The sequence below is a fragment of the Parasteatoda tepidariorum genome, chromosome 9, assembly GCF_043381705.1.
Source record: "Parasteatoda tepidariorum isolate YZ-2023 chromosome 9, CAS_Ptep_4.0, whole genome shotgun sequence".
Classification (NCBI taxonomy): Eukaryota; Metazoa; Arthropoda; class Arachnida; order Araneae; family Theridiidae; genus Parasteatoda; species Parasteatoda tepidariorum.
Window position 1 is genome coordinate 16,926,903 of NC_092212.1, and position 26,242 is coordinate 16,953,144.

Sequence of the window (26,242 nt, forward strand, 5' to 3'; positions counted from 1 at the left end):
ATTCAGGATGTTTTTCTGTACAACAAATAATAAATTAAATCGAATTTTTCAATTGAAATCGTCCGTGAGGTCATATCTCTACCTGATTTAACACTAATGATTTTTCCGACACTTCCCTTACATAAATATCGGACAAGTTATTGTCCGATATTTCTTTGTTATTTCTCGATTCGGCCTATTTCGCTTTTCCCGTTCAACTGTATTTTTTATTTTATTTTCTTTATTTTTTATTTTTATTTCTTATTAATCACTATTTACTATAATTTAATCTGATTAAAATTTTAAAATAATACAATAGGAATTTAGAACAAAACCCTATAGTTTCCATATAATTAGACTATAATAAAACGAAATAAAAAAGATGAATTATTCTGCTTAGCATTAAATTCAGCATTAAATTATATAATAGGTTATTTACTCGATTTATAAATTTTGAGCTGACGTCTGACCACTTGTTCAATAAGATATTAAATTCGCTACAGTAAAAGAAAGAAAACGAAATTTTGAAAAATCTGATAACTAATCAATTATATCAATTGGACAATGAAGTCGAATGGCTATTTTATTTATACTGTGCTCAAAACCATATAATAATTTCTGAAAAGTAAGAGCAAGTGTAAAAAATAATCGTGAAATGATTTTGAAAAAAAAAGATAATATTATCTTACCCTAAGCAAAACTACGGGGCAAAATCTAGAATTTAAATTCTCAGTGTTATATATATATATATAAATATATATATATCAGGGCTCGAAAGAACTTAGAAATTTTACCCGTCCCCGAGGGCGGCTAGTCCAACAATGTACCCGTCCTCCTATGAAACAAACCCGTCGCTTCTAAATAAATAAAAATATAATTTTTCTTATTTATTACAAACATTTATATAAATTGCACAATGAGTTAGTAGTTACTAGGATTACAAATACTAGGATTACATTATACAGTTATAAAAGAAATACTATGTTAATAATAGTAAAACCTAGTATTTCTATTATGGAATAATTTATTTCTTTGATGAAATAATTTAAATTACAAAGGTTAAGTTATCTGTCATTTATCATATCAATTTATCCGATGGTACTGCGTTTTTTAACTGAATCAAATATGATGTTTGCCAATTCCACAATCAAGCCAATGATTTACAGAGGTTTCTGCACCGAAATCTGAAAGAGGTTTTCCATTTAGGTAGATGTTCATATATGCGTTTAACGCTTCTTGTTTAAGACCAGTAAGTAGTGTGTTTTTTTTTGTAAGTTCATTGCTGAAAATCCCCATTCAACCGCTGCAGTACTCTCAGTCAGAGAAAACATCAATTCCACCAAGCGCAGTATGTTGCTGTATTTCGAGATTAGAGGGTCATTTTAGAAGTGAGGCGTTAGACTCTTGAAAGATAACAAAGAAAATGTATCACGAACATTAACGGGAAAATGGCCGCCCGCGCGGACGCTGGATTCGAGAAATTCGTTGTCCGCGGGGAATTTTTGACCGCCGAGGACAGGCGGTTTTTCGAGCCCTGATAGAAACACAGAGTGTTATACATACAGNATATATATATTTCGTTTTGACCCATTAACCAGAGCTATTATAGCCTGTGAACACCATCAATTAAATTTTCAACCACGCTCTATTTTGCATAATTTAATATTTGAAAACAAATCATTTTTATTATAATTATTATTAAAAATGACTTTTCTTTAATAAGTCACATTGTTTAGTTAAGTTAGTTTAGTTTAAAAATATATGAATGCATTAAATTCAATTACAAAGCTTTAGATTTTTAAAAAAACGACACCTAAGATTAATTGTTTAACGCTATTAATCAAAGCCATTGATTTTTAGCTATATATGGTAATATTAAGATTTTGTTCAAAAACATAAAAAAAAATGTTTCACAATCTAACTCATAATTGAAAAGAAAAATTTATTTCAGCTAAAAATACCCTTTGTTTCTTCAACAAGCACAGAAATGTAAAAGATGATGCCTTTTAATTTCTTAATTAGCAAAATAAATCTTATCGTAAAATACTGATTGAAAAACTCAATCTCTTTTCTGTGAGATGAAAAAGAACCCTATTTCATTGCTTTGTAATTACTTTCCAAGTCCAATCCCTGTACATTTGACACGCGCCTTATTTAATGAATTCTCGAGGCACTCAGAGCGATTAATAGGCTAGCAGAAAATAGGGAACTATCTTAACTGCCCCTCTTTCAACAGGGCTATATTTTATCTTTCAATCAGGTTTCCTAATTTGAAAAGGGCCTATTGAAGGACTAGAAAGGGAGATGTGGTAAATGAAGGCCACTTTCCACATACTGAAGCTTAGGTTAAATTTTGTGTTCTAGTTTTCCATTACAATGTACTCTATTAGGATTAAAGCATTCAAACTATTCAACAATATTAGTGATACAATGTCTGTAGCATGATAGTTTTAAATATTCAATATTTTTTTGAGTGAAATATTCTGCGCAGAGATGCAGACTTACGAAAAAAAAAATTTCAATTAAAAAGATAAGTAAAAGGTTACTTATAATTTGTGTTTTCACATGGCTAAAAGTTTTGCAAATAATAAAAAATTTAAAATTTTGCCCCTTAAATTTAATTGTAAGCTTTTCCAATAATTCCTTATATATATTTAAGTTAAAAATGTTGAGAAAATAATAAAGAATGATGAAAAGATAAATAAAATAATTTTAAAATATTTAAAAAACTTTTATTTATATATTTAAGAACATTATTAAAAATTTGGAAAACAAAATTATAAAAAGGTATTATGTCTTCATCATCTCACACGATTATATCCGCAAAAAGGGAGTGCTTTCTAATATTGTATCAATATAGCACTTTTTTTGCGAATATAATCGTGTGAATTGATAAAGAGATTATATCTCTTCATTATTTTGTTTTCCGGCTTTTTAATAATTTTTTTAAATAAAAAAATNTGAGAAGTAAGAATAAGAGAAGAGTCAATTATTAAGTCGCTTTTTTTCTTCTCTTTCCATTAATATTTATTATTTTTCATGTTTTCTTTACATTTTTAGCTCATTTTATGAATTCTGTATACTTGCAGCTTATGCGTACGTTACTCCTGAATACGTTGGAATGTTAGTCATGGGGGTAGTTACGATTTTTAAATTAAATGCATTAAATAAATAAAAGTAAAAAAAAGAACTTCTACCACTTCGTACATCTTTAATTGCCAGCGGCACCCCTTTATCAGGAATGTTTACCACTAAATATATAAGTTTTATATCTTAACAAATAATAGTATTCATAGATTGTTATGCTTAGCTTGAAGCAACAGTATAAACATGGGTGCCTAGCGGGCACCCAAAATATTTAAATTTATTAAAATATCATAACATTTCCTTTTTTACCACCAAAAATATTATTTTCTGAAACTACGAAAAGTTCGTAGTAAGTCTGAGTTTTGCCATGTAAAATCTTCCATAATATCTGTGGCCGAAAAAAAAGAAGAAGAAAAAAGACTGTTTACACAGAGTTAGTGTAGAAGTATTTGCATAATTTTGTAGGCATAACAAAAATAAAAGTTAAACTTTGAAGCAGTTATATCCGTTTTTATATTTTTTTCTATCAAATAATGAAGCTTATTATTATTTCTTATTAAGCCCATTATATTTCCTGATCTTTTAACTGGGCATATGGGGGGGGGAGAACTTTCTATTTTTCAGAGCGCTATTGGTTAATTACAATAGGTTGGTTAATTAGAATACCTGCAAGAGACGTAGTGTGGGATTCTCGATCCTGATTTGTTGCTGAAACGTGGCATTTGTTTACGTTAGCAACCGTTCTTTTCATTCAATTTCGAGTAAGTCAAGCCCGTCAGGTATTTACTCCCTTAAATGACACATTCTACATTTCGCAAAGATTCTTTCCCAAATATTTCAATTCTTTCACTATATATTTCTTAACACAAAGACAGACACGAAGCCATTTAGAACATAAACAAATTAATTATGTATCGAAGTTGCCAGGTATATAAAGTAAAAATATATCACGGTTACAATGAAAGATATAAACAAATAATAAATTTGACATGGCTATGCATTAAATTAACTTCAGGTTAGTTAACATTCTAACTCATGTGGAGAAGCTTAGCTCCACTTTGACACTCCATTTTGCTTACAAACGATAAGCTGGCGCTGACGTCATCGGTCACAAGTGTGGGTATTTGTGATCTTTTTCTTGAGGTACAAGTACCCGATTGTAGGCAGAAATGTTTTCTTATTATACCAAATGCCAGAGCCTAAACACACTAGCCATAACATTATGGTCCGCTTTTTGAAAAATGTTTTCCCTTATGTAGCAAAATTTGAGATTAAAAATTTGAACTTTTATCTTATAAATTGAAAGGGAGTAAATTTTTCCACCAGTACCTCATAAACAATTAAAAAAAGTTTCTAAAATTTAACAAAATTCCAAAAATCTTATTCGGAAATACTTTACCACCTTATAAAATATTTAGCTGAAAATAGAGCTGTTGCCATCCCTGCATTTTACGATATGATCATGCATTTATGAGTACATTTAATTTATTTAGACATAATGAAGCTCAAAATCATTTTAATTTAAATTTATGGTATTTGAAAAACTAAATAAAAAACATAAGTAATGCTACTACTTTAGATATAAAATGTTGTAAAACCTGTATTTTTGAAACAAGTGAAACGATAGCTTAGATTCTATCTGGTAATGTTTGCACACAGACAATCAAGTACTCAGAATTGAACAATCAAAACAACGAGATACGAACTCTGAGAATATCTTAATCATCTAAAGCAGAAATGAAACAATTTACCCACCTTGCATTTAACTTCTAACAGTAAGATTAATGTAATGGAGGTATTGTTTAAGGGAGTAGACCTACGCAGTGTAATTCTGAAAGAAACGAATTAATATTATCGATTGCGCCTACTTTTCTGTCAATGGCACAGTCACGTTTCGAATAGTACCAGACCAAGCCAGCATGAAGTTTCGGTAAAGCCACAATTTATTACAGCTGGTTCTTGGCAAATCGAAAAAAAAGTCCCTCTATGATGATTACAGATTCGTCACACTCAATTTCGGTCGTTCTTTTTTTATTTATTTATCCTTTCTCTTATAAAAGTTTTAATGATTTTATTTAAGTTGATAGAAAATCGAACACTGATGGATTACTATAAAGCAAATGGAAAATGTATGATGGTCAATTATGCTCGTGTTTTCAATATGTTATAACTTAGGGTAAACTTTCAATTTCGTTATTCTTTTTTGAAAATAAAACGATTTTTTTCTTTTAAATTTATGATTACTTATTATTGTAAAATTATTTAAATCAAATTTCAATTAAAAATCCACAAATGTGGGTCAAAGCGGAACAGATAAATCAATGATGATTTTTTTTGCTTTTAAAAAACAGTACTCTTTTTTGTATTTCTACGACAAGTTTAAAGTACCGTTACTTTTAAAAAGTCGTTTTATCTCAGAATTTTCTAAAAAAAAAAAACTTTCATTAACTTTTAATTCATATATATTTCATTGTACTCTTAACTCGAAAGTAAACAGTGCCAATTTAACGATTTGACGCTTGAATCACAAATATTTTGACTACCAGGATAATCAAATAATTAATGAGTAAATGAAAAATGTAATTAATATAATGTAAGCGTAGAAAAAAAAATTTGCACTTACTTAATTATTTGCTCACTATCACTATTAATATTATAGAAAGCGAGAATTTCGTAACTGATTGTTCTGCCTGCCGGATATACAGCCATGAAAAACTGTCCGGCTTAAACTGCAAATTTGTCTTGACTATTTAAATAAATTCGTTTCCCATTTTGTGATTAAAAACGACTTACTTTATAATGAATAATTGTATGAGTAATGAAATTAGATAAATAATGAATACCCAGTTATGGAACTGTAGGTGCAGCCATCGGTTGCAGATCCAATGATGCAGTGTTTACTATTTCTGTTAGAAAATACTGGCAAAATTTAAAAAAAATTTTCTTCGTGGATTTGAATTTCCATGACTTTATAAATAGCGTTATGTAAAGCTAGAGTATCCGTAGTGGCAGCTCTTCAGATAACTAAATATGCTTGAGAACTTTCTTTTTATATTTTTTATAGATGTTGACCCAAAATTTACGCATGATTTGAATTAAATAGAAAACACAATTTTGTTTTTCAATTACATGTATATTTTTAATTGAAACATAAAGTGCATAAAATAGGGTTATATAATGCATAGGATAGGGTTATATAGTGCATATAACCCTATGCCACTTCTGTAGAAATGCCACTTCTGTAGGCGTCATGAAAAGGATGAATAAAATTTAACGTCTATAAAAATGATCCCAACTAATATAATTATGCGTAAAAACAGATTTACCAATTATGAATGATAAAGTTATTTTAAATAATTAAACAATCAGTTTGCATTTAATTTTATGTCATAATAACTAGTTAGCTTTAAAAAGTGAAAAGAGATTAGTTTATTTGAGAGGGTTGTTTTTTCTAAACTAACTTTTTTTTCTAATTTAACTTTCAATTCTAATAATAAATCATTGATAGCATTGTCTTTGCACTGTGACTGCAACATGAGGTTATATCGTCAAAAAGAGATCTCTAAATAAGAGCCTCAAACAAATATTTTGAATAAATTTTAATCCACTTATTAGTTTGTTAAATTTGTTGTTTTGATATTTTTTAATGTTTCCTTATTACCGCATTTGGTACAGATGTTTTGCCAGTAACAGAGAAAGATTATGATGGTCTCTCCTAAAAGGTTTCTTCAACACAAAGCCTATGGAAAAAAATTTGTGCAGCCCAAAAGTGGTCGTAAATAGAGGTGCAGAATAAGTTTTTGTAGAATAAGTTTGTAAGAATAATTAGTTTTGTAGAATAAGCTTTTAATTCTTAAAATATACATGATAAAATGTTTAAAAAATTAGGGGACGGTAAAAATCGATAATCTTCTTTGGTGGTGTATGTAACTGTTTAATGACATTCTCTAATTTCACATGAGCGATATAAATATCGTCACCAACTGGCAATCCTCCTCTTCTGCGGCCAGACTTGTTGGCAGCTTCGTAAGGCTCATCACCTAAATAGGGTCCACTGAAGGAGCTATCCTGTTCGGACTGAAAAAAAAAAGAATGATACGTAAATGCATGAAATTATATGCATAGTAGAAAAATAAATAAATGTAATTAAATTTTGAAGCATGGACTTCGTCAATAATTGGATACATGCAAGTGACGTCATAATTGCTAAATCGTGGCACTTGTCTATGCAGAAACCAATCAGGATCGACACACTGCGTGACGTCGTTTTTAGATGTCCAATAAAATCCGATTTAATTTACATTTTTAGGCGTAATTTCACTTCTTCTCGAGTTGTGAATATCAAATTTCAATGAGAAGTAAGAATAAGAGAAGAATATGTTCGTAACTACCAGGAATTACATCAATCGGTTTTAAAAAAAATTTAAAAAGGAAATTAAATTTAAAAATGAAATTAATTAGAAAATATTCTAATTATTCGTGGCAATTCTTTTACAAATAACTAAATAAGTTCAGCAAGGGCAGTGGTGGCTCATAGGATAGAGCATTCGGTTTTTAATATCTCTGAATAAGTTTTACTACTCGTTACAAATTTTTTAAATTTTTATTGCGTCTTGAATTATTAAAATAATGTGCTTGCATGAATTATTTGAAAACTTTTTATCTCCTCCCCCCTTTTTTTTACTTAACCTTTTTTGGGACAAGTTAAACTATCGAAACTTCTCTCTGAAAACTCCCTAAAGTACAAGACCCAAAAATCTATCACTTCCTCGGAATAATAGTGTAAAAATCTAGCTCAATTTCTTGTGAAAAATACAAACCAAAATATTCAAACATACTTAGACAAACACGCAATTTATGTGAAAAAGAATTTCTTAGATTCTTATTTTAACACTTAAAGATTGTGTAAAAAAAAAACGATTTAAATTAAATATAAAATTAAAATATAAATAAAATAATTTTTAAATTTATCAAAAATATTTTCAAAATATAAAATAATATAAATAAGATGATAATTCTTGACTAAGCATTGGGTACTTTTTTAAACTCTACTTTTTGTTGTTGACCATATTATAATATTAAAAATTTCAAACAAAAGATTTCAATTGATTGCTTAAGAAAGTTTAATTTAAAAGTAAGTACAACTTCCTTTTATTAAGTACTTTAAATACTTACCATTTAACGTACGGATTTTTATTCTTAATTTCGTTACCCCCTCTTAAATTCGTTTTTTTTTTCAAAAATTTCAGGGTTTGTATAGTTCTCTTAAAATATAAAGAAATTGTGATAAAATTAAGAGAACATGTTTGCTTTCATAATTTCGCATTCACCACTACGCTCAATATATTTTTGTGAATATATCTAGCAGTTTCTTTGCTTTTAAAACGGAAGCTAAAAAAATGTATTTGTAACTTTTTTGTCAAAACATCAACAGCATCTTTTAAAATTACTCTCATTAAACTATATACCATTAACTCACGTTAAACTAAATAAGTATAGATTGATGTTAACCCGTTGACGCATAATTTTTAAGTATATTTTTCATACTTTTTTCATTATTTTGCATTAATTTAGATCGAAATAAGTAAAAAATATTATATTTAGCATTTAAAAAATTTATGGGTATAAAATACAATATGAAAAAGCAGTGTTTTCCTTTTCTGCGTTAGAGGTAAAATCTTCCAAACGCAACTCACTTCAGAACAATAATTTTTCAAACTTTCACTTACTTGCAGTTTTTAAGATTTAAGAGAAACAGTTATTCATCATTTATATTTCCTTAATTTACGAAATAATTGTTGATAAATTTTTGAATATGAATGGAAAAAAAAAAATCAGGCAGCTCTGATTCATTAGAGCAAAAGTTGAAACACTTTAGTAAAATCAGCAGATCAAAGATGGCGCAAGTATATACTGTAAAACAAATTTAAAAATGCATCTTATAAATTCTCCACCTGAGATAGTCAGAAAAGGTTGTGCTGCCATCTCTTAAGCAGTTTTCAAAGTATTCAGACCTTTAAAATTTTTTTCTTCACAATTTCAGTTCCATTAAAAATATTATTAGGAACTGAACATACAAATACTAATATTAAATAATTTGTTTTATCTTTCGTATATACTCTAAATAATTTTAAGATTTTTAGCAGTAATGATTAATAAATATTTTGCAGATAAAAAACTCTTTTTTAAATGATAGATCTGTACAGAAAAATTTTAAAATAAATCTATATTAAATTTTACTCATCATGTCATTTATTTTAATTTTTCAATATTTATGCAGTTTAATACAGAGAAATCATTAAAAAACATTAAACAGAAACCGTCTTTATCTTCATAATTAAAGATCTTTCTTTTTAGCGGGAAAAAAATTGCAGAAATAAAAAATAAAATATAAATTTTCATTTGGACACTGTATTTAACACCTAATTATTAAACTTACTACATGCAGCTGGTTTGCTGTTTTCAATACAATAAAAAAAAATTGATAAAAAAAGTTTTGAATGCTGCTTTTTTTTTTTGAAGTTTCAGTTATGAGAATTTGCGTTTCCTTGTATAAAAAAAATATATATATATAATTATAATTTTTCAAAAAATGTCATAGAAAATCTAGTTTCTAGTAACTATTTAAATTGCTTGGACTTCTAAAAACATTTTTATGCCTAGTGCAGGGACATTTTAGGGCAATATATTTATGAAAAGTTTTTAAGCCTGCCTGAATCTTGTGAAACTGAAACATTTTAGCTTAAGCAAAAAGATAAAACAGTTAGGAAAGTTCACTTTACGAAAACACTTCACGAAAGATGTACTGAGCTTTATCAACTACATTGTTCGAACGATGATATAATTTAACATATAATTAATAATTATACGATTAAGAAACTAAATGAAAACTTCATAATAAAAAAATTTAAACGATTTTTAGAAGTTTTATAAAAATTGGGAATTTTTTCATAAGAAATTGGTTTTCAACAGCTTAGAACTAATTTGTCCCACAGTGACTTTGCAGTCAAAGAATCGTAAGAACACGATTCCCAGTGTATCACTGGCAGCTATCAGAGAGCAGGTGGGTGACCACTTTGATCAGCCTGCGAAGTGACCGAATGTGGGAGGTATCGATCGTCATTAAACTGTTCTATCGTCAAGTAGCCGACTTCACGTGCAGGTTGGCGAGTTTTAAAAGAGGGGGGAGCCATCCTCTCTGAAGAGGAACAAAATTGTGATGGCTTGTGCTCGGATTAACCTCAGGGATGTTTCCCTGACTGTCACCAATAGCCCATTGTGCAGCTCTAATTCCAGTTAAGCAAAATACATTTCTATTTCAGAATTAATTTATGTGGATTTGTGTTGAATTATGAAAAGGGTTCTTTGATTAATTCCAAAGATAATGTTCACCTTTATTACACTCTATAAATATGAAAGAAAAAAAGACGATTCGAACGTTTATTCTAACAGCGAAAATATTTTACCAGTTTTCCTAGCTTGAAAAGGCACCTTGTAACTTTGGGCAAGTTACGAAGCAAAAGCAAGTCATCTGGTTCGAAAAGATACTCTTTGGGAACTCCGTAATTCTGACAGGCTTTCAGGAACTTGCCTATATTTTCTCTCTTTTGCTTCAAGTTTCCACCTGATTTGATTTCACCCGGAATAGAATTTGATTTGATGTAATTCATTAACCTTTAATAAAAAAAATAGTATTCAACAGGAAATATTTATTGGCATTCAATATTAAATATCTATTAGTATTCAGTAGGAAATATCTATTAGTATTCAAAAGAAAATATCTATTAGTAGTCAAAAGGAAATATCTATTAGTATTCAATAAGAAATTACAATAGGAATGATATTAACAAATATATAGTGCGGGTTTGCGGAGAACTCCTCCAGACAGAAAGTCTGGGGCTGTCTGCTGCTATGGTAACAAGTGAGAGCACATTTCTAATGGGGGTGAAATGGAGGAAAGAAAGCGTCGATTGATTTACTCACGACGACTTACGCTAAGATTAAGGCAAAACTATTCACCTCTCCCCCCTATTGGAAGTGACCTCTCCTCGTAACCATAGTGACCGCCACGACGCGAGACGTGTGTGGAGGAGTTCTCCTGAAAACCGCACTATACTAGATGTCCCACAATAGACAACACATAATATTGTTTACCAACCTACAGAAAGCAACTCCATCTCTGGTGTACTGGTCAAAATCGAAGCAACTTATCTCTCCTAAACAGTTCCAAATCCACAGCAGGATTTGACTTTCTTTTGTATTGTCTCTCTGTATGGAAAGAACAAAATTACNATTAGTACTCAAAAGAAAATATCTATTAGTATTCAATAAGAAATTACAATAGGAATGATATTAACAAATATATAGTGCGGCTTTGCGGAGAGCTCCTCCAGACAGAAAGTATGGGGATGTCTGCTGCTATGGTAACAAGCGAGAGCACATTTCTAATGGGGGTGAAATGGAGGAAAGAAAGCGTCGATTGGTTTACTCACGACGATCTACGCTGAGATTAAGGCAAAACTATTCACCTCACACCCCTATTCGAAGTGACCTTTCCTTGTAACCATGGTGACCGCCGCGATGCGAGACTGGTTTCTTTAGGAGTTCTCTTGAAAACCGCACTATACTAGGTGTTCCACAATAGACAACGCGTAATATTGTTTACCAACCTACAGAAAGCAACTCCATCTCTGGTGTACTGGTCAAAATCGAAGCAACTTATCTCTCCTAAACAGTTCCAAATCCACAGCAGGATTTGACTTTCTTTTGTATTGTCTCTCTGTATGGAAAAAACAAAATTAAAATGAAGTAAAAATAATTTTTTTTTATAATTGACCTTCCTTAAAATAAATAAATCAATAAAAAAAGTGTTACATTTAAGGGAGGTGTGACTTTGAACGTAAATCAGACCGCAAACTAGACAACAGAAACCACTAAACTCTGACAAAATATCTCTACTTTTTCATTGCTCTTATTCTTCTATTTACATTTATTAATTGTTAATTTTAATATATAAAAAGACCATGAATTTTGAAAAAAATTTCTTTCAGGGAAGAAAAGAGAGATTCAGAAATAATCAATTGATATAAATTCTCTTTATTATTGAAATTTAAAGTAATTTACGAATTATTATTTACGAAAAATTACAAAAACATTGATTATCGATAATTAAAGTGATTCGACAACGATTCTTTAAAATGAGGGCGTAAAACAAAAGGAACAGCAAAGTAAAAAGAAATTATTCACACTTGAGCTATGTTACATATTTTATTGATGGTTAATTGCAAATGCAAAAAATTGAACTAAAAAAATATAGTTTTATAAGACTACATAAATATTTATTTCAGTGGTTCCAAAAAGTGTTTCACAGAACCACGGTTTCAGAAATTAAAGATTTTTTTTTAGCCAGATATAATTATATTTATATTCTAACAATAATTTACAATTTATTTAATATTTCAATTGTTTTCATAACTTTAATTATTTAAAATGTCTATGAAAAAATAGTAAAATTTTCAAAGAAAAAAAAATTAAAGAACAATATATTGAAATAATTATGAAAAAAAAAATGCATCTATAATATGCATCATCATCATTTCTCACGGAGGCATTTTAATTCGAAATAAAATATTTAAATTCAAGATATACATATCTCTCATAAATATTCGGAACTTTCATAACATTTTTTCCTTTTTTGAATTTTTTCTTTTTTCTACATACGCAAATACTAAGAAAAAAATTCATAAATAATTATTCTTCACATTAAGTATTTTCAAAATAATTAGTAATCTCCTTTTTTTTTTTTTAANTTTTTTTTTTTGGAGTTGTTTTTAGAGTTTTTTTTGTGTAGTGAGTTGTTTTTAGAGCCCCAAAGGAGTTCCATAGTCGAAAAAAATTTATAATCACAGATTTAGATTTATTATTTTATATATTATTTTATTAGATTTAAAGGANTTTTTTTTTTTTTTTATTTTTTTTTTTTTTTTTTTTTTTTGAATTCCATAAATCAGCTTATTTTATTAATTTTCCACGTATGCAAATACCAAGAAAAAATTCATAAATAATTATTCTTCACATTAAATAATATCAAAATAATTCGTAGTCTCCTTCTTTTTTTNCACAGATTTAGATTTATTATTTTATATATTATTTTATTAGATTTATAGGATTTCTTTTTTTATTTTTAATTCCATAAATCAGCTTATTTTATTAATTTTCCACGTACGCAAATACCAAGAAAAAATTCATAAATAATTATTCTTCACATTAAATAATATCAAAATAATTCGTAGTCTCCTTCTTTTTTTTGGGGGGGGGGGTAGTATATTCATACCTTCTATTCAATTTTCTCTACATTGGGGTACCACCAAAAGGGTTCCATAACAGAAAAAAAAAGTTTATAATCGCAGATATAGATAAGCAAACTAGTAAGTTCAATCAATTTAGAAACATTTCATCTGTATAAAAATTTGTGAATGGAGAGTTTAATTTATTTTTTCTTTCACTCATTTACTTTTTTCTCTTCTTCCAAAAAAATTGAATATTTTTATTGGTCTTAATTGCGAGATGAGGTTTTTCATACCTGAATTACTACTATAAAATAATTATAGAATTTGAAAATATTGTACGAGAAATAGACTAAATAAGGCTAATTATTTCAGACAAAAAATCTTTCAAAAATTAAATCATTTATTTGAGAAAAGTCCCCAGTTGTCAGTCAGGTGATCAAGTACGTAACGTTAAAAATGATGACGCAATCTTTGTTTGGGATTGAATTTAGGGAAGGGAAAAGAGCTAAGTAAGAGTCTATTTTGAGATCTTGCTCTTCTGGTTTACTTCCAGATGGAACTCAACTTTTTCGTTGAACATGCAATTTATGTAAATTGAAGCAATTATTAATTCAAATAATTAAAAAGAAACAATAAATAATAATCTGTAAGATAGAATTAATCTCATGATTCACTATTTTATTTTTTTCGAAATTTTAAGTTAATAAAAAGGTGTGATATTCGTCACAGATTTCTTACACTATATTTCAGCTGAATTGAAAAATATTTGGTCGCAGTGGAGGAAATTTCGCTTTTTGAGGGTCAAATGACGTATTATTAATTTAAAAAAAAATAGATATAAAAAAAAATTTTACATTTTAAAAAAATTAGGTTTTAAATTTAAAAATAAATATATTTAGAATGTAAAGTAACAGTAAAAGACATATCTTTAAAATGTATCTTTCTTAACGCATATGAAAAGCATAATCTAACCTAAAATCTGTATACATAAAGATTGCATTTAAGAGCAAAAATGCATTTTCATATTCAAGTTTTCGTTTTTAGTATTTCATTGGATCATAAATTTTTACAGTTCTTTACATTTTTTAAACTTTTTTTTTTTTGAGAATTCGAAATTCTCAGGAATCCTCTGAGAACTGAAAAAAATTTCATGCCTACTCTTTTAAAAAAATTTAAATTTATGTTTTAGACTAAACAAAGTTAAAATTTCAAAACTATTTCCGAAAATCTATTAAGTATTATCTATTTTCCTCTCAACAATGTTAGGTAAATTTGACCATATAAACAATTTTTTGTCAAAATGTTATATTAAAAAATATTGTGAACTAATTGCAGAGAAGGTCAAAAAATGGTACGGGGCAATTTTTCATTTTTTTTCTTTCAAAAATGATGGAAATAATTGCTTGTAAGTTTTACTTTCATTAAAAAAAAATCAAAAATCGTTTTTTTTTAAATTTTCTAAAAATAACAGAAGAAAGAAAAATAAAACAATAATAACTGAACTTATCCAGAAGACTTGCTGAAATTATTAAGCATTTACTTTTTACGAACATTTATTAAATGAAGATAATAATTGTAAAATATATTAGTAATATTTACTGTCTCATGCTCACAAAAGTGAAAGAAGACTTCTAAAATTGCTAAGGATTGACGAATTTAGTCTCAAACTTATCGTAACTCATTCGTCAGAGAGTACATTTTTAATGAAGCTTTTTGAAAGGCGGATTTTTATAAATATGGAGGGAAAAAAATTGCAAGACATATCAGTAAATTTTTTCATTGAAATTGCCCTTTGCGATACATTTTTTTTTTCAAAAGAAAATGCTGAGATGATTCCAGTCACTGTGAAATTTTACATAAACTGACTATCTTTTCATCAGTCTTCTGAGCATTTTATAGATTTTAATGTTATTTTAATTTTAGGAATTCTTCAAAGCAGTGTTAATATTTAGTTATTATTTTCTAGTTAAAACATTTTATTTCTTATTTCTTTCCCATTAAATATAAAATGTTGCAGAATGGGGCCACCCTATTAGTACATTGTACAGAACTATTGTAACCTTTGTTTTTAGATATGAACTAGAATCAAATGTCTATAAATTGATTTAAAATTTGTATGACAATGAAGATGGAAATGTCATAAAAATTAATTCCTATAATGCTCATTAAATAATTCTTTAAACGCCTATAGGGCATGTGATGTATAGGCTAGAAGCGAATTCTTATGTTTCTGAATATTGTTTTTTGTATTAGTAATGCATGACAATTATAAGTTGATTAGTTTAACATCTGGGAGAATAAAAAATACAAAAAATAAATAAATAAATAAAATAAAAAGAAAAAACTTTCTCACAATCAAAGAGAGATGGAGAAATAATAATAATTTATTTAAATAAAATTAAATTTCTCTTAGTAAATTGTGAACAATTTTTGACTTTATTTGCAATTTTAAATTACATGTTTAAGAAAATACACTGATATAATAACAAAGTTTAGTTAAACATCTTGCATTTCTGTTTGCTTAAAAATCATTCCGCGAATATATACTTTTTTTCAATCATAAACTATTGTTAGGAAAAAAAGTTAGCAAATATATTATATATAAAAATAAAAAAAAATTGGAAAAATAAATAAGGAAAGAAACAATAGAGTCTTGTAAGTCAGACAAAGTATAAAAATTAAAACAATGTTGTTTTTAAGTAAACAAATATAGTATAATTTTGGAAATATTATAGTATTGAAATATTTTATTAGTTATCAATGATTGTTTAACCCTTTGATACAGATGGGACACTGTTGTTCCATTTATGCATGTTTTCTGACGCTTTGAATTAAAGAGAAATTATAATTTTGGTATTTTTTAATTATAAAAATCTGTCTAACAATTACTAAAAAAACCTGTTAGATTATCGGAATTATATTTGTACGAAAATATAAAATCCAAGAAAATAGTTGGAATTTCGAGTCTTTTATGTTCAAAAATTTATCAATATTTGATTTTGTAAATTAAAGGTATTTCAATAATGGATAACTGCTTCTCTTAGATTTAAATAAGTGCAAAATTGGAAAATTATTATTTGGAAGATTTTACCTTTAACGCAGAAAAAGACACATTCTGCGTCTCATAACCATAAATTATTAAACTGCCAAATACAATATTTTTTCACTTATTTTGGCTTAAATAAATACAAAATAAAGAAAAAAATATGTGAAATATGTTTAGTACAAATTCTGCGTCAAAGGGTTAAGGGGCAAGATATTTATAAATGTGTTTTATATAAAATAAATAAATTTATCAAGGAAAGATATCATACCTCGTGGGGTAACAGATTATGAACAGTTTCCTCCTTATCTTCAGGCATAACTAGAAAATAACAAGTAAAATGTAATTGTAAGGTAAAAGTTTGAAATGTTTATCCAAAATCTTAATGGAATTGAGTGTTGTCTGCGTTTTTACGAACCACTAGAATCGTTAAGCTTGCGCACTTCTTCAGAGAAAAAGAAATTCAACAGAGCGCAAAGAAGTATGCAAAGGGGCTGTTAAAATATTGCTGTTTCAATTCTAAACTTCTGGGTGGGGAAAATAAAATCGAAAGGTATTTTTTTTAAAATTGGGTCATAGCGTGTGATAATATTTTCTTTATTTCATTATTCAAGGAAGGGAAATATTTCGAATTAAAAGGTATAAAATTCTTATCGTTCATAAAACAAAAAAATTTTTAACATATCTTTCTTATGAAGATTTTGTCTTCCGAGATTTTTTAAAAAAAAAAACAATTTATTATTAAATTGAATGTAGAAATTTTCAGTTGCAAAAATGTGTTTATCAAACAGTACACATTTTTAAAAAATTATTTTCAGATTAAATCATGGTTATTTACAAAAAAGAAAAAAAAATTTTTTTTTTGTATTTAATGTACACGAATTGTTTCTTTGATTGAAACTCATCATGATTTCATCTCAGAGAGTAAATAAAAATTTGACTAAGATGATAATACTTTGCCTTTAATAAGATATTAAGTTTTAGAAAAAAATATTTAAAAAAAATAGAATCACTATCAGAAAATAGTAATATTTATTTGTTACTTAAAAAAATATATTTTTAAATAAAAGATATTCCCTCCAATATTGGAAATTGCTAATTTGATCTCATCGTGTATTAAAGCTCAATCATATAATATTTATTATTTTTCTTAAAATGTTTGCACTTAAAACTAAAATTATAATTAGAAAACAGTAAAAGATTTTTTTTTGCCGTAGGATAAAAACAGACTTTTAGTAAAAAGAAATATATATATATATATATGTGTAGATTCACGGAAATAATATTACGCATTTTATATATACTCAGTTTCACTCAATGCATATTGAGCTATAATTAAATGATATTTGAAATCTTCCTTAAAATTTTTGTGCTTAAATATGAAAAAAAAAATTCGAAAATAGCATTGCAAATGTTTTTATTAGGTGAAAGATAGATAGATGCAATGAGGGAAAATAAAAACTTCACTATACATGAAAGTATTGCAATTTACTGAGATTTGACTTCCTGCCACTAAATTTCCCATCTTTCAATCAATGCAGATCAGTATAATTTCCGGTTTATTTTCTATAAAATTTGTATAATATTAGTCTGAGCAGAATATGATTTCACTTCAGAAATTACTATAAAATAATATAAATAAAAATTTTTTTTAATAACTCCTACTTATTATTAGGGGCGGTGCGTTTTGGGGAAGGTTGAAATTTGCCGATGGAATTTCCGAATTTGACCGAATCATTAGTAAATATGTAATTCATTTGCCAATATTTTCAAAAAAATGCTAATTTTTCCCTCCGATATATTATATTGAGTGGCGATGGCTCAAGGGATAGAGCCTTCCAATGAGGTGAACCTGGTTCGAATCTCAGCGATGGCTGGTCTATACGAATTCTGCATCCGGCTTACACCGACCACAGTGCTGACGTGAAATATCCTCAGTGGTAGACGGATTATGGGTTAGAATCCCATTGCTGTCTGTCTAACTATCTGTGGGAGGTTCTCGTGGTTTTCCTATTTCTGTAACGCAAGTGCGGGTTAATTCCATCAAAAAAGTCTTCCATGAAGTAAATTTCTCCCAATACTTGATCCAAGAGTTTCCTTGTCTTCTGGAGTGGGTTCAAAATTACAAGGCTACGGAGTTGAACACTAGTAGTCGTAAACCCAAATTTGGGTCAGCTGTTCAATGACGGTTATAAGGTGCGATTAGTAAGGCATTGAACTATTTTGAAGAACTGGGGTTCGATCTTCAGTGTCGGCTTAAAGCCCACTTAGCTTCAGATAGATGGGTACTAGTTTATCTGGGAAATAAATGCTACCCATTCGTAATGCTGTCCATATTGCCACAATCAGCTACTTATTTCAAATCATGCAGCCTTAACATCCATGAACCACCTGGGACACAAAAGGCTATTGCAGGAATGCTTTATATTTATTCTTGCCAATCGAGAAAATAAATAACTAACCATTTGATAAAGAAGTATAAAAAAAATGAAATAAATTAATTCTCAGCGAAGAGGAAGGCAAAATTTTTCACAACCCTGAGAATCAAAAGACAATAGTAATCAATCTCGTCGAATACCGGAGAAAAGTAAAGTAGGTATTCTGAAAATCGTGCTTTAAAATGAAAATAAAGTTTCAGAAGTTAAAAGCTTAAAAAAAAATTATAAAAAAGATTGCTGAACTTATTTAAAAAATATTTATTTGTTGAATTTAAAAAGCGAACGTGAAGATATTAAAGAGAGAATGAAAAGAAGATACGGAAAGAACGTGACTCTTCAACTTCGAATTTTTCCACTTTATATATAAATCATAGTTAATAATGATTCAATAAATAAAATCAAACCAGCAAGTAATATAATAAAAATAATTATTTTGAAATTGCTATTGATGATTCAAAGTTTAAATTAATTTTTTTTTCTTTTTTTCGCATAAAATCGAAGGAATTTTGTAAGAGTCTCCCACCAATTTAATGGGGAAGTAATTTTTATTGGAACAAAGTTCTTATAGTTTCCTTCCGAGCGAGTTTAGTTTCTCATTCTTTTCTTCGAAGTTTTATTTAATACCCAAATATTTTTGTCTTGATGTGTTTCATTTAATTGCATTATTGAATACGCCTTTTGCTATTTTTTGCCCTACAATTAGTTACTCATAATAATTTAGAAATTTGAACTAATACGACGCGTTGTTCATAATTCTTTTTTTCTTTTTTTTTTTAATATTCTCGCTAAACTAAATTTGCCGATTAATGGAATGTTTGGGAGATCCTATCCTGGCGCCCCTGCTTATTATGATAAATAAGAATAAGATTTATGATGAATTCAGTTTCAAATAATAAGATATGGATTTTTAAAAAACCCTTTTAGTTTTCAGTAAATATATAGACGTCGACAGATGGCAGCATTAAACACTTAAGTACGGAAAAGAGAATGATAGCTTGATAACGAAATCATTTCCTCAAACTCAATTTGCTGAAGCTTTGGCGTCATCTATTAAAATATTTTCAAACTACAAATTGAGGTAGCAAAAGATGGTAGAATAATATGTAAAAGGCGCAAAGTTGATAATACATTATTATTTTTTTACTGATTTTTTTCTTTTTTTTTGTGTGTATAAAACAGAGTTTGTTAGGTTCGTTTGAATTTTTCTTATTTATTACTATTATTATTTTCACGCAATTAGTTTTTTGTCCTAAATACAGGAGATTCAATAATTTTTAAAATGATGTATTGCGTTGTGTTTAATTCATTCAAATTAATAGCGTGTTTAAACATTCACTCTGCCCAAAAAGTTTAAAATGATAAATATTGATAATAAAATCTAGCCTATATAATCTAAATCCTTTATAATCTAAATAATCTAACCTACCTTTTAATTTTATTAAAATTTTTATGAAAATTCCCTATGCACGAACTTCTAACACTAAAAGAATGATACAACCTGTTTCACATGTTGCATTTTTTTAATGTCTTTTTCCGTTCTCCCCTTTTTTATAAAAATGAAACTACACTAATTTAACTTTTTAAAATTACTGTTCTTATAAAAATATTTTAAAACGTAAAAAAAAATCTTTAACGTTCACAAAAATTTTAAGACTTAATGATTTAAACTAGTACCCATTTCTGACATGTTTAAACCTAACCGAGGTTCATTAAATTTTATTTTTTTTAAAGCTCTTTCTAATTCCGCATATTATTTTAACAATATGTAATTCAATTTTCGCTCTTTATACCTTTTTTAATGCAAAAGTCTTTATTTATTAATTCAATTTTAAATTTTGTTTTTTTAAATTCGATTCCTCTAGCACTCCAATCATCTTGTCATGCAATGTAGCGTTATACAATGTAACTCCCTGTAACATAAGAACTGATCAAGGAAAAGGTTTCACTTAAAAGGGGGCTGTACATTTTATAATGCTCACATTTAAAGGTTATCAAGAAGGTACATTTAATAGGTTATCTTTTATTTTTAAATGTTATTAAAGAATTTCATTTATCACGATTTTCTTTTTAATGTATTTTTTTTATATATATTCTTTTTACGCATTAAATGGAATTAATGTAAATAACTATATTTTTTCTTATTTATTATACTATTTATATCATGATGAACTAGAAAAATATACGTATGAATACGCATGAATTATGAAGTTAGCAGAGAAGGACAGCAATTAGGGTACCTTGAGTTACACAATAATTAGTGCTGGCATTCTAATTAAATGCAATTCTAATTCATAAGTTATTGTTAGTAAACTATAATAGAAGATAAAATGAAAATTAAAAATCAATGAAAAGATTTGAAAAGTCAAATTAACGTTGTACTTAATTTTAAAATTTCTAACACCGAAAAAGTATGCTACCACCTGTATGCTTAAATTTAAAAAAAAAAAATTCTGCGATCTGCTTTAATAATGCAAACAAATGTTTAATTTTGATGCAAGTAGGCAAACAATTAGCGACTGATAGAAAATATTTTGTAGACTTAAAATAAACTATGGAGTTCTCGGGGGAAAAAATAATTTTACACTAAAACAAATTAAATAAAAATTTATAATAAATTAATTTTAATAAATTTGATAAAATTTTTCAAAAAGTAGGTTCCACCGAGATTTGAACTCGGATCGCTGGATTCAAAGTCCAGAGTGCTAACCATTACACCATGGAACCCATCTTCCCATGCCGGGAATCGAACCCGGGCCGCCTGGGTGAAAGCCAGGAATCCTAACCACTAGACCACATGGGACTTGACATCAGAAATTTATTTAAAGTATAAATTCACATAATTTTGTTTTTTTAAATAGTTCAAAATTTGAAAGTATGTATGCTTTATATTTATTGAAACGAGTTATATGTGATGGAAAAAATTAAAAATTAACATTGTTAATTTAAGAAAAATCCTATAAATCTACGAAAATAGTTAATAAGCGCTCATTTCGTTTATATTTTAATTATAAGAAAAAAATCAGGGAATTCAGTAGCTATGCAATATTTTTGTTCCAAAAGATATTAAAAATTTGAATAAACTAAGACGTATTTGACGCATCTTCATTTAATCGGAAAAAAGGAAAACCTGAACTAATTGCTTGACAGCTTATTTCAGCTCGCTTTGTTGAATAACCCTGGCTTTATAGTAATATCTCTTATACTTTAAATTAACATATTAATAAACAGGTAATAAAATGCTTCAAATACTAAACTAGTTGATAAAATAATATGAGACTTAACATAATTATATAAAGATGTTTTTAAAAAAATTTGGTTACAAAATATTGATTATGTAGTCATTTATAATGACTACATAATCAACAATATTTATCTGACATATTTTACTTCACGATAAAAATTGCTGCTTTACGTCGCATAAACCAGTTCAGCGAAAACTGTTAGCCGGAGAATTATTATTGTTTTGAAGCTAACCACTCTTATAGTTTCTGAAATTGAATAGTTCGTCTCAGTTTTTAAAATTTCGAATTAGTTTTTGAGAGATTAAATAGTTTATACTGACGTTTTTGTAATTTTTATTTTAAATGTAAAATAAATGAAATCACTAAAATTTTATAACTTTTTGCACTCACGTATCCTTTTGACTGAAGATAAGAAAAAAATAATAGTTTTAATAAGTTTTATAAAAGGAGTTAATATGTTGTAAAACTTCGATGGTTAACAAATAATACACTTTTATGAATGTATTTATTGTTATATTTTGACAGAGTCAAAACAAAATACTCCCCTTTCTTAAAATTGTTTATTAGAATTATTACCTTTATTAGAAATATTAGGGGACTCGGTGTCACTTATATATAATATCGAGATTTTTTCGATTCTGTATCTGCCTCTATGCTTTCGTTTTCTTTTTCACCTCGCCTGTAAGTGACGTCGCCTGTGTGACGTAAGAGCATCATTTCCTTCTCCTTTCTTTAATTCATTTTATTTCAATTTTTAAACATTTATATGTATATGTTTTTTTTTTTAAATATCTTAATGTTGAATTTGATAATTCAAGGTACCGGATAAAAATGAAATAAATCAATTTAAATTTCTTTGAGTTTCTTTAAAAGCTTTTGATTTAAATTTTTATTCTTAACTTTGGTAGTTTTAAATTGCATTTCAAAAGGTTGTATTTAATAATCAAACTAGAAATAATATAAAAAAAATGAAAAATTAATCAAAATAACGCTTTTTCATGTGAATTACATAATCTTGCACAACACTTCCTATTATCTAACTTTTCATTGTATAATAGGCTGTAAAAAACATAACGCATTGCGGCTTGGTGCATTGGAGAATAAAAATTAATTAAATAAATAACAATAAAACCTTCAATATACAAACGGAAATAAAAAGGAAATCATATAAAGAAAATAACATTTATTTTGTTGTAGTCATGGCGTTTGCAAGATTTTTTGATCGGCACGTCAAAGGAATAACCCATGTTAACCCATAATTTATCTGTAAAGGGTAATTATGGGAGAGATGCTATTCTATCTTCATATTTGTGCAATAAATAAAAAATAAATATTCTTTAATAAAATAAGGAACAATTTAAAATTTCCCACCGTTGGAGTCTTATACGTTATCTTTAATCATAGTTCTATAATTTTAAACCGGTTTTTCCTGTGGCCTGCCTTCTATAAAAAATATTCAAACATTCATTGATTTAATTTTGCAATAATAAATTCTGTTTTTCAGTCGCAATTTCTTTTCTATTGTTTCTGATTGAATTCAATTTTAAATATTTAGTGCAGCAACCGCTGAATAATTATAGCTGAATGTTTGCAAATGACAAGCAGAGGGCAAATCTCCTCTTTGTTGGCCATTGATTATGCAGCTTCAACTTCATATGCCTTCATAAAACTTGATTATGCATGTAGCTCTTAGATTAAAATTTAGTAGATATTCTCGATTATTTAAGGGATACTTGCTATATTTTGCTAAAAAATATTTCAGCCAAATTTATTTTATCTTTTATGCAACACTACAAGTTAAATACGAAATTACGGAATTCCTTTACTTGAACGGAGATGGGAAATTAATTTTACAATGGGTTATTTCTTAAATTCCTTTTAGGTATGGGATATTTTATGGAAATTTTCTTTAAAGGAAGATAATAATTTCTTTCTTTTTCGGAGGGGGCGTAGTATTTTTTTACGATAAAATCGTTATAGTGTTTTGAATAGACAAATTCACAATTCCTTAAAGAAAATCGAAATAAACTTGTCTGTTTTGGTTGAGGAATTGTATTCTTTTGTATCAGTTTATACAGATAATCAAAAATAATGTCGCCGTTGATGTCTAAAGGATATTAGTGCAGAAGAAAAACATTTTCCGGAAGATAACAGTTAGAGATAGAGAAATTAAAACAAAACTGCGAGACCAATGGATTTTAAAAAAGATTATAAAGCCATATTGCGTTATCAACCATTTAAATTTTTTTTTTTTGTATTCGAATTTGTTTTACAACTTTAAGATCGTGATATAAAACTGAGTCTGACGAATTTAATGTAACTGTAATAGTGAACGTAATTAAATAGTATTTTAAAAAATATAATATATTCAGGTTTAATCAGAAGTAAAAGGAATAATTGAAGTGAAAGGAATTTTTTTAATAAATTTTTATGATTCTTATGAGCTTTAAAAATAGTAAGTATATATTTTATTAATATTCTTTTTTTTTTCGTTTGTGAAAAATTTGAACTTTTTTGGAGGAGAAAAAGACAATAAATTATCAGCAATCTTAGTGGTTGCAGAGCTTCCTACCGTTTCTTTTTTCTTTTTTTTTAAATAAATTATCAGCAATCTTGATGGTCGCAGAGCTTCCTGCCATTCTTATTTTTTTTTTTTAAATAAATTATCAGCAATCTCGGTGGTTGCAGAGCTTCCTACCATTCTTTTTTTTAATAAATTATTAGCAATCTCGGTGGTTGCAGAGCTTCCTACCATTCTTTTTTTTTCTGTTAAAAAAATTATGAAGTGGTTTATGCATGTTAACCACAAAAAGCCGAAAATCCGTTTTTACATTAAATATTCAAATTAGTAATCAATTTAAATCAATCAATAGAAATCTATTTATGAATCTAGAAATCAAAGAATCAGCAAATCAATGGGTCAATATATAATGAAATAAGTGAATTATCAGGTTTGCATATGGTAAATATTATTGGTGCTTTTTTACACTTCATTCTTGAATATTAAATTTAATTTTGATTCTTATTACGTACAAGGAGTTCAAACAGAATATATAGTCAATCCGATTCAAATGTAAAAAAAAAAAACTGATAATCTTGCGAAGAAGCTTCTAAGTTTCGCAGCAGTGAAGATATTTGATTATTGTTTTGTTAGTTGTTTTGCAAAATCAGAGTGCCCATTTGAACTAAGGTTGACTGGAACGAAGTTTATGTATATTTTATGGTACAGTTTGCGGATCATGTTGTGTTCGTAAATATCGAAGTATGACAGATTGACAGAAGATATGTTGAAACATTGCTACAAAAAATAAAAACATTTTCTTTGTTTTGAATAAAGATTATTTAAATCTATCAAGGAAGTGCACGTATTAAAAGCCTAGCGTACGAAATCAGGAATATATAGCGGCAAATGCTATATATATATATATATATATATACAGTCGGACTTCTATATAACGAACTTCCATTTTTTAAATTTCTCTATTTTGCGAATTTTTTCGGGGAACCAGGAACAATTTGGAAATTTCTTCGTAAAATAACTTCCAAATAGCGAAGTGAATTTTCTATTTAACGAACTTTTCTTTGAGATCTACTTTCCCTATTTCCCAAAATATTTCAGAACATTTTATACTTGTTAACGCATTTTATGGGGGAAATAACCTTGAATTGAATTTCGAAGCCACTTAACTTTCAGAGAAAGCAATAAAATCACTTTCCCTTCTTGTCCGCATTTCCAGCGACAAAATTAAAGAATTTTATCAGTAGCAATTAAACTTTAAAAAGCATATGGTAATTTATGTTTAAAATTACTTTTATAATAAATGCAGTTATAATTTTATGCGTAAATCTATCTTTTTTTAGTTGAAAATGTAACTAGCATGGTTGTGTAACACTAGATAATGTTTCACTTTCTTCTTGCTTTCCATGCAGATTTCTTTTGCGATTAAGATTTATAAAATAAATTGCAGATACTACTCTACAATATAAAGATGTATCCATTGCTATTTTAATTATGTGTAGTGTTTATGAATTTGAAACCTGTTTTGTGCCGTTTAAGTATTTCAAAAGATGATTTTCTATTTAACGAATTTCCCATACAACGAACTTATTATCAAGATTTAGCGACTTCGTTAAATGAAGATCAGACTGTATATTATATATATA

General features: G+C 27.7%; 1 protein-coding gene and 2 non-coding genes across 3 annotated transcripts; all 3 read right to left on the bottom strand.

The window, feature by feature from the left end:
* Positions 1 to 6,891: 6,891 nt before the first annotated feature.
* On the bottom strand, positions 6,892 to 16,856 carry LOC107449529 (muscle-specific protein 20-like). The gene is made up of 4 exons (XM_016065083.3): positions 16,670 to 16,856; positions 11,736 to 11,845; positions 10,533 to 10,740; positions 6,892 to 7,143 (listed from the first exon to the last, which is right to left on the bottom strand). The coding sequence occupies exons 1-4, from the start codon at positions 16,715 to 16,717 to the stop codon at positions 6,943 to 6,945; spliced, it is 567 nt and encodes a 188-aa protein (XP_015920569.1). The 5' UTR covers positions 16,718 to 16,856; the 3' UTR covers positions 6,892 to 6,942.
* Positions 16,857 to 21,488: 4,632 nt separating this feature from the next.
* On the bottom strand, positions 21,489 to 21,560 carry TRNAQ-UUG (transfer RNA glutamine (anticodon UUG)). The gene has a single exon. It is a non-coding gene; the product is annotated as a tRNA-Gln (tRNA).
* A 4-nt stretch (positions 21,561 to 21,564) lies between these two features.
* TRNAE-UUC (transfer RNA glutamic acid (anticodon UUC)) lies at positions 21,565 to 21,636 on the bottom strand. The gene has a single exon. It is a non-coding gene; the product is annotated as a tRNA-Glu (tRNA).
* Between the last annotated feature and the right edge of the window lie 4,606 nt (positions 21,637 to 26,242).

Coding starts and splice junctions, on each gene's coding strand:
- LOC107449529 (XM_016065083.3), bottom strand. CDS start 16,717: ATGCCTGAAGATAAGGAGGAAACTGTTCATAATCTGTTACCCCACGAG. Junction 11,846..16,669: donor ATAATCTGTTACCCCACGAG/GTATGATATCTT, acceptor TTTTCCATACAG/AGAGACAATACAAAAGAAAG. Junction 10,741..11,735: donor GATGGAGTTGCTTTCTGTAG/GTTGGTAAACAA, acceptor TTTTTATTAAAG/GTTAATGAATTACATCAAAT.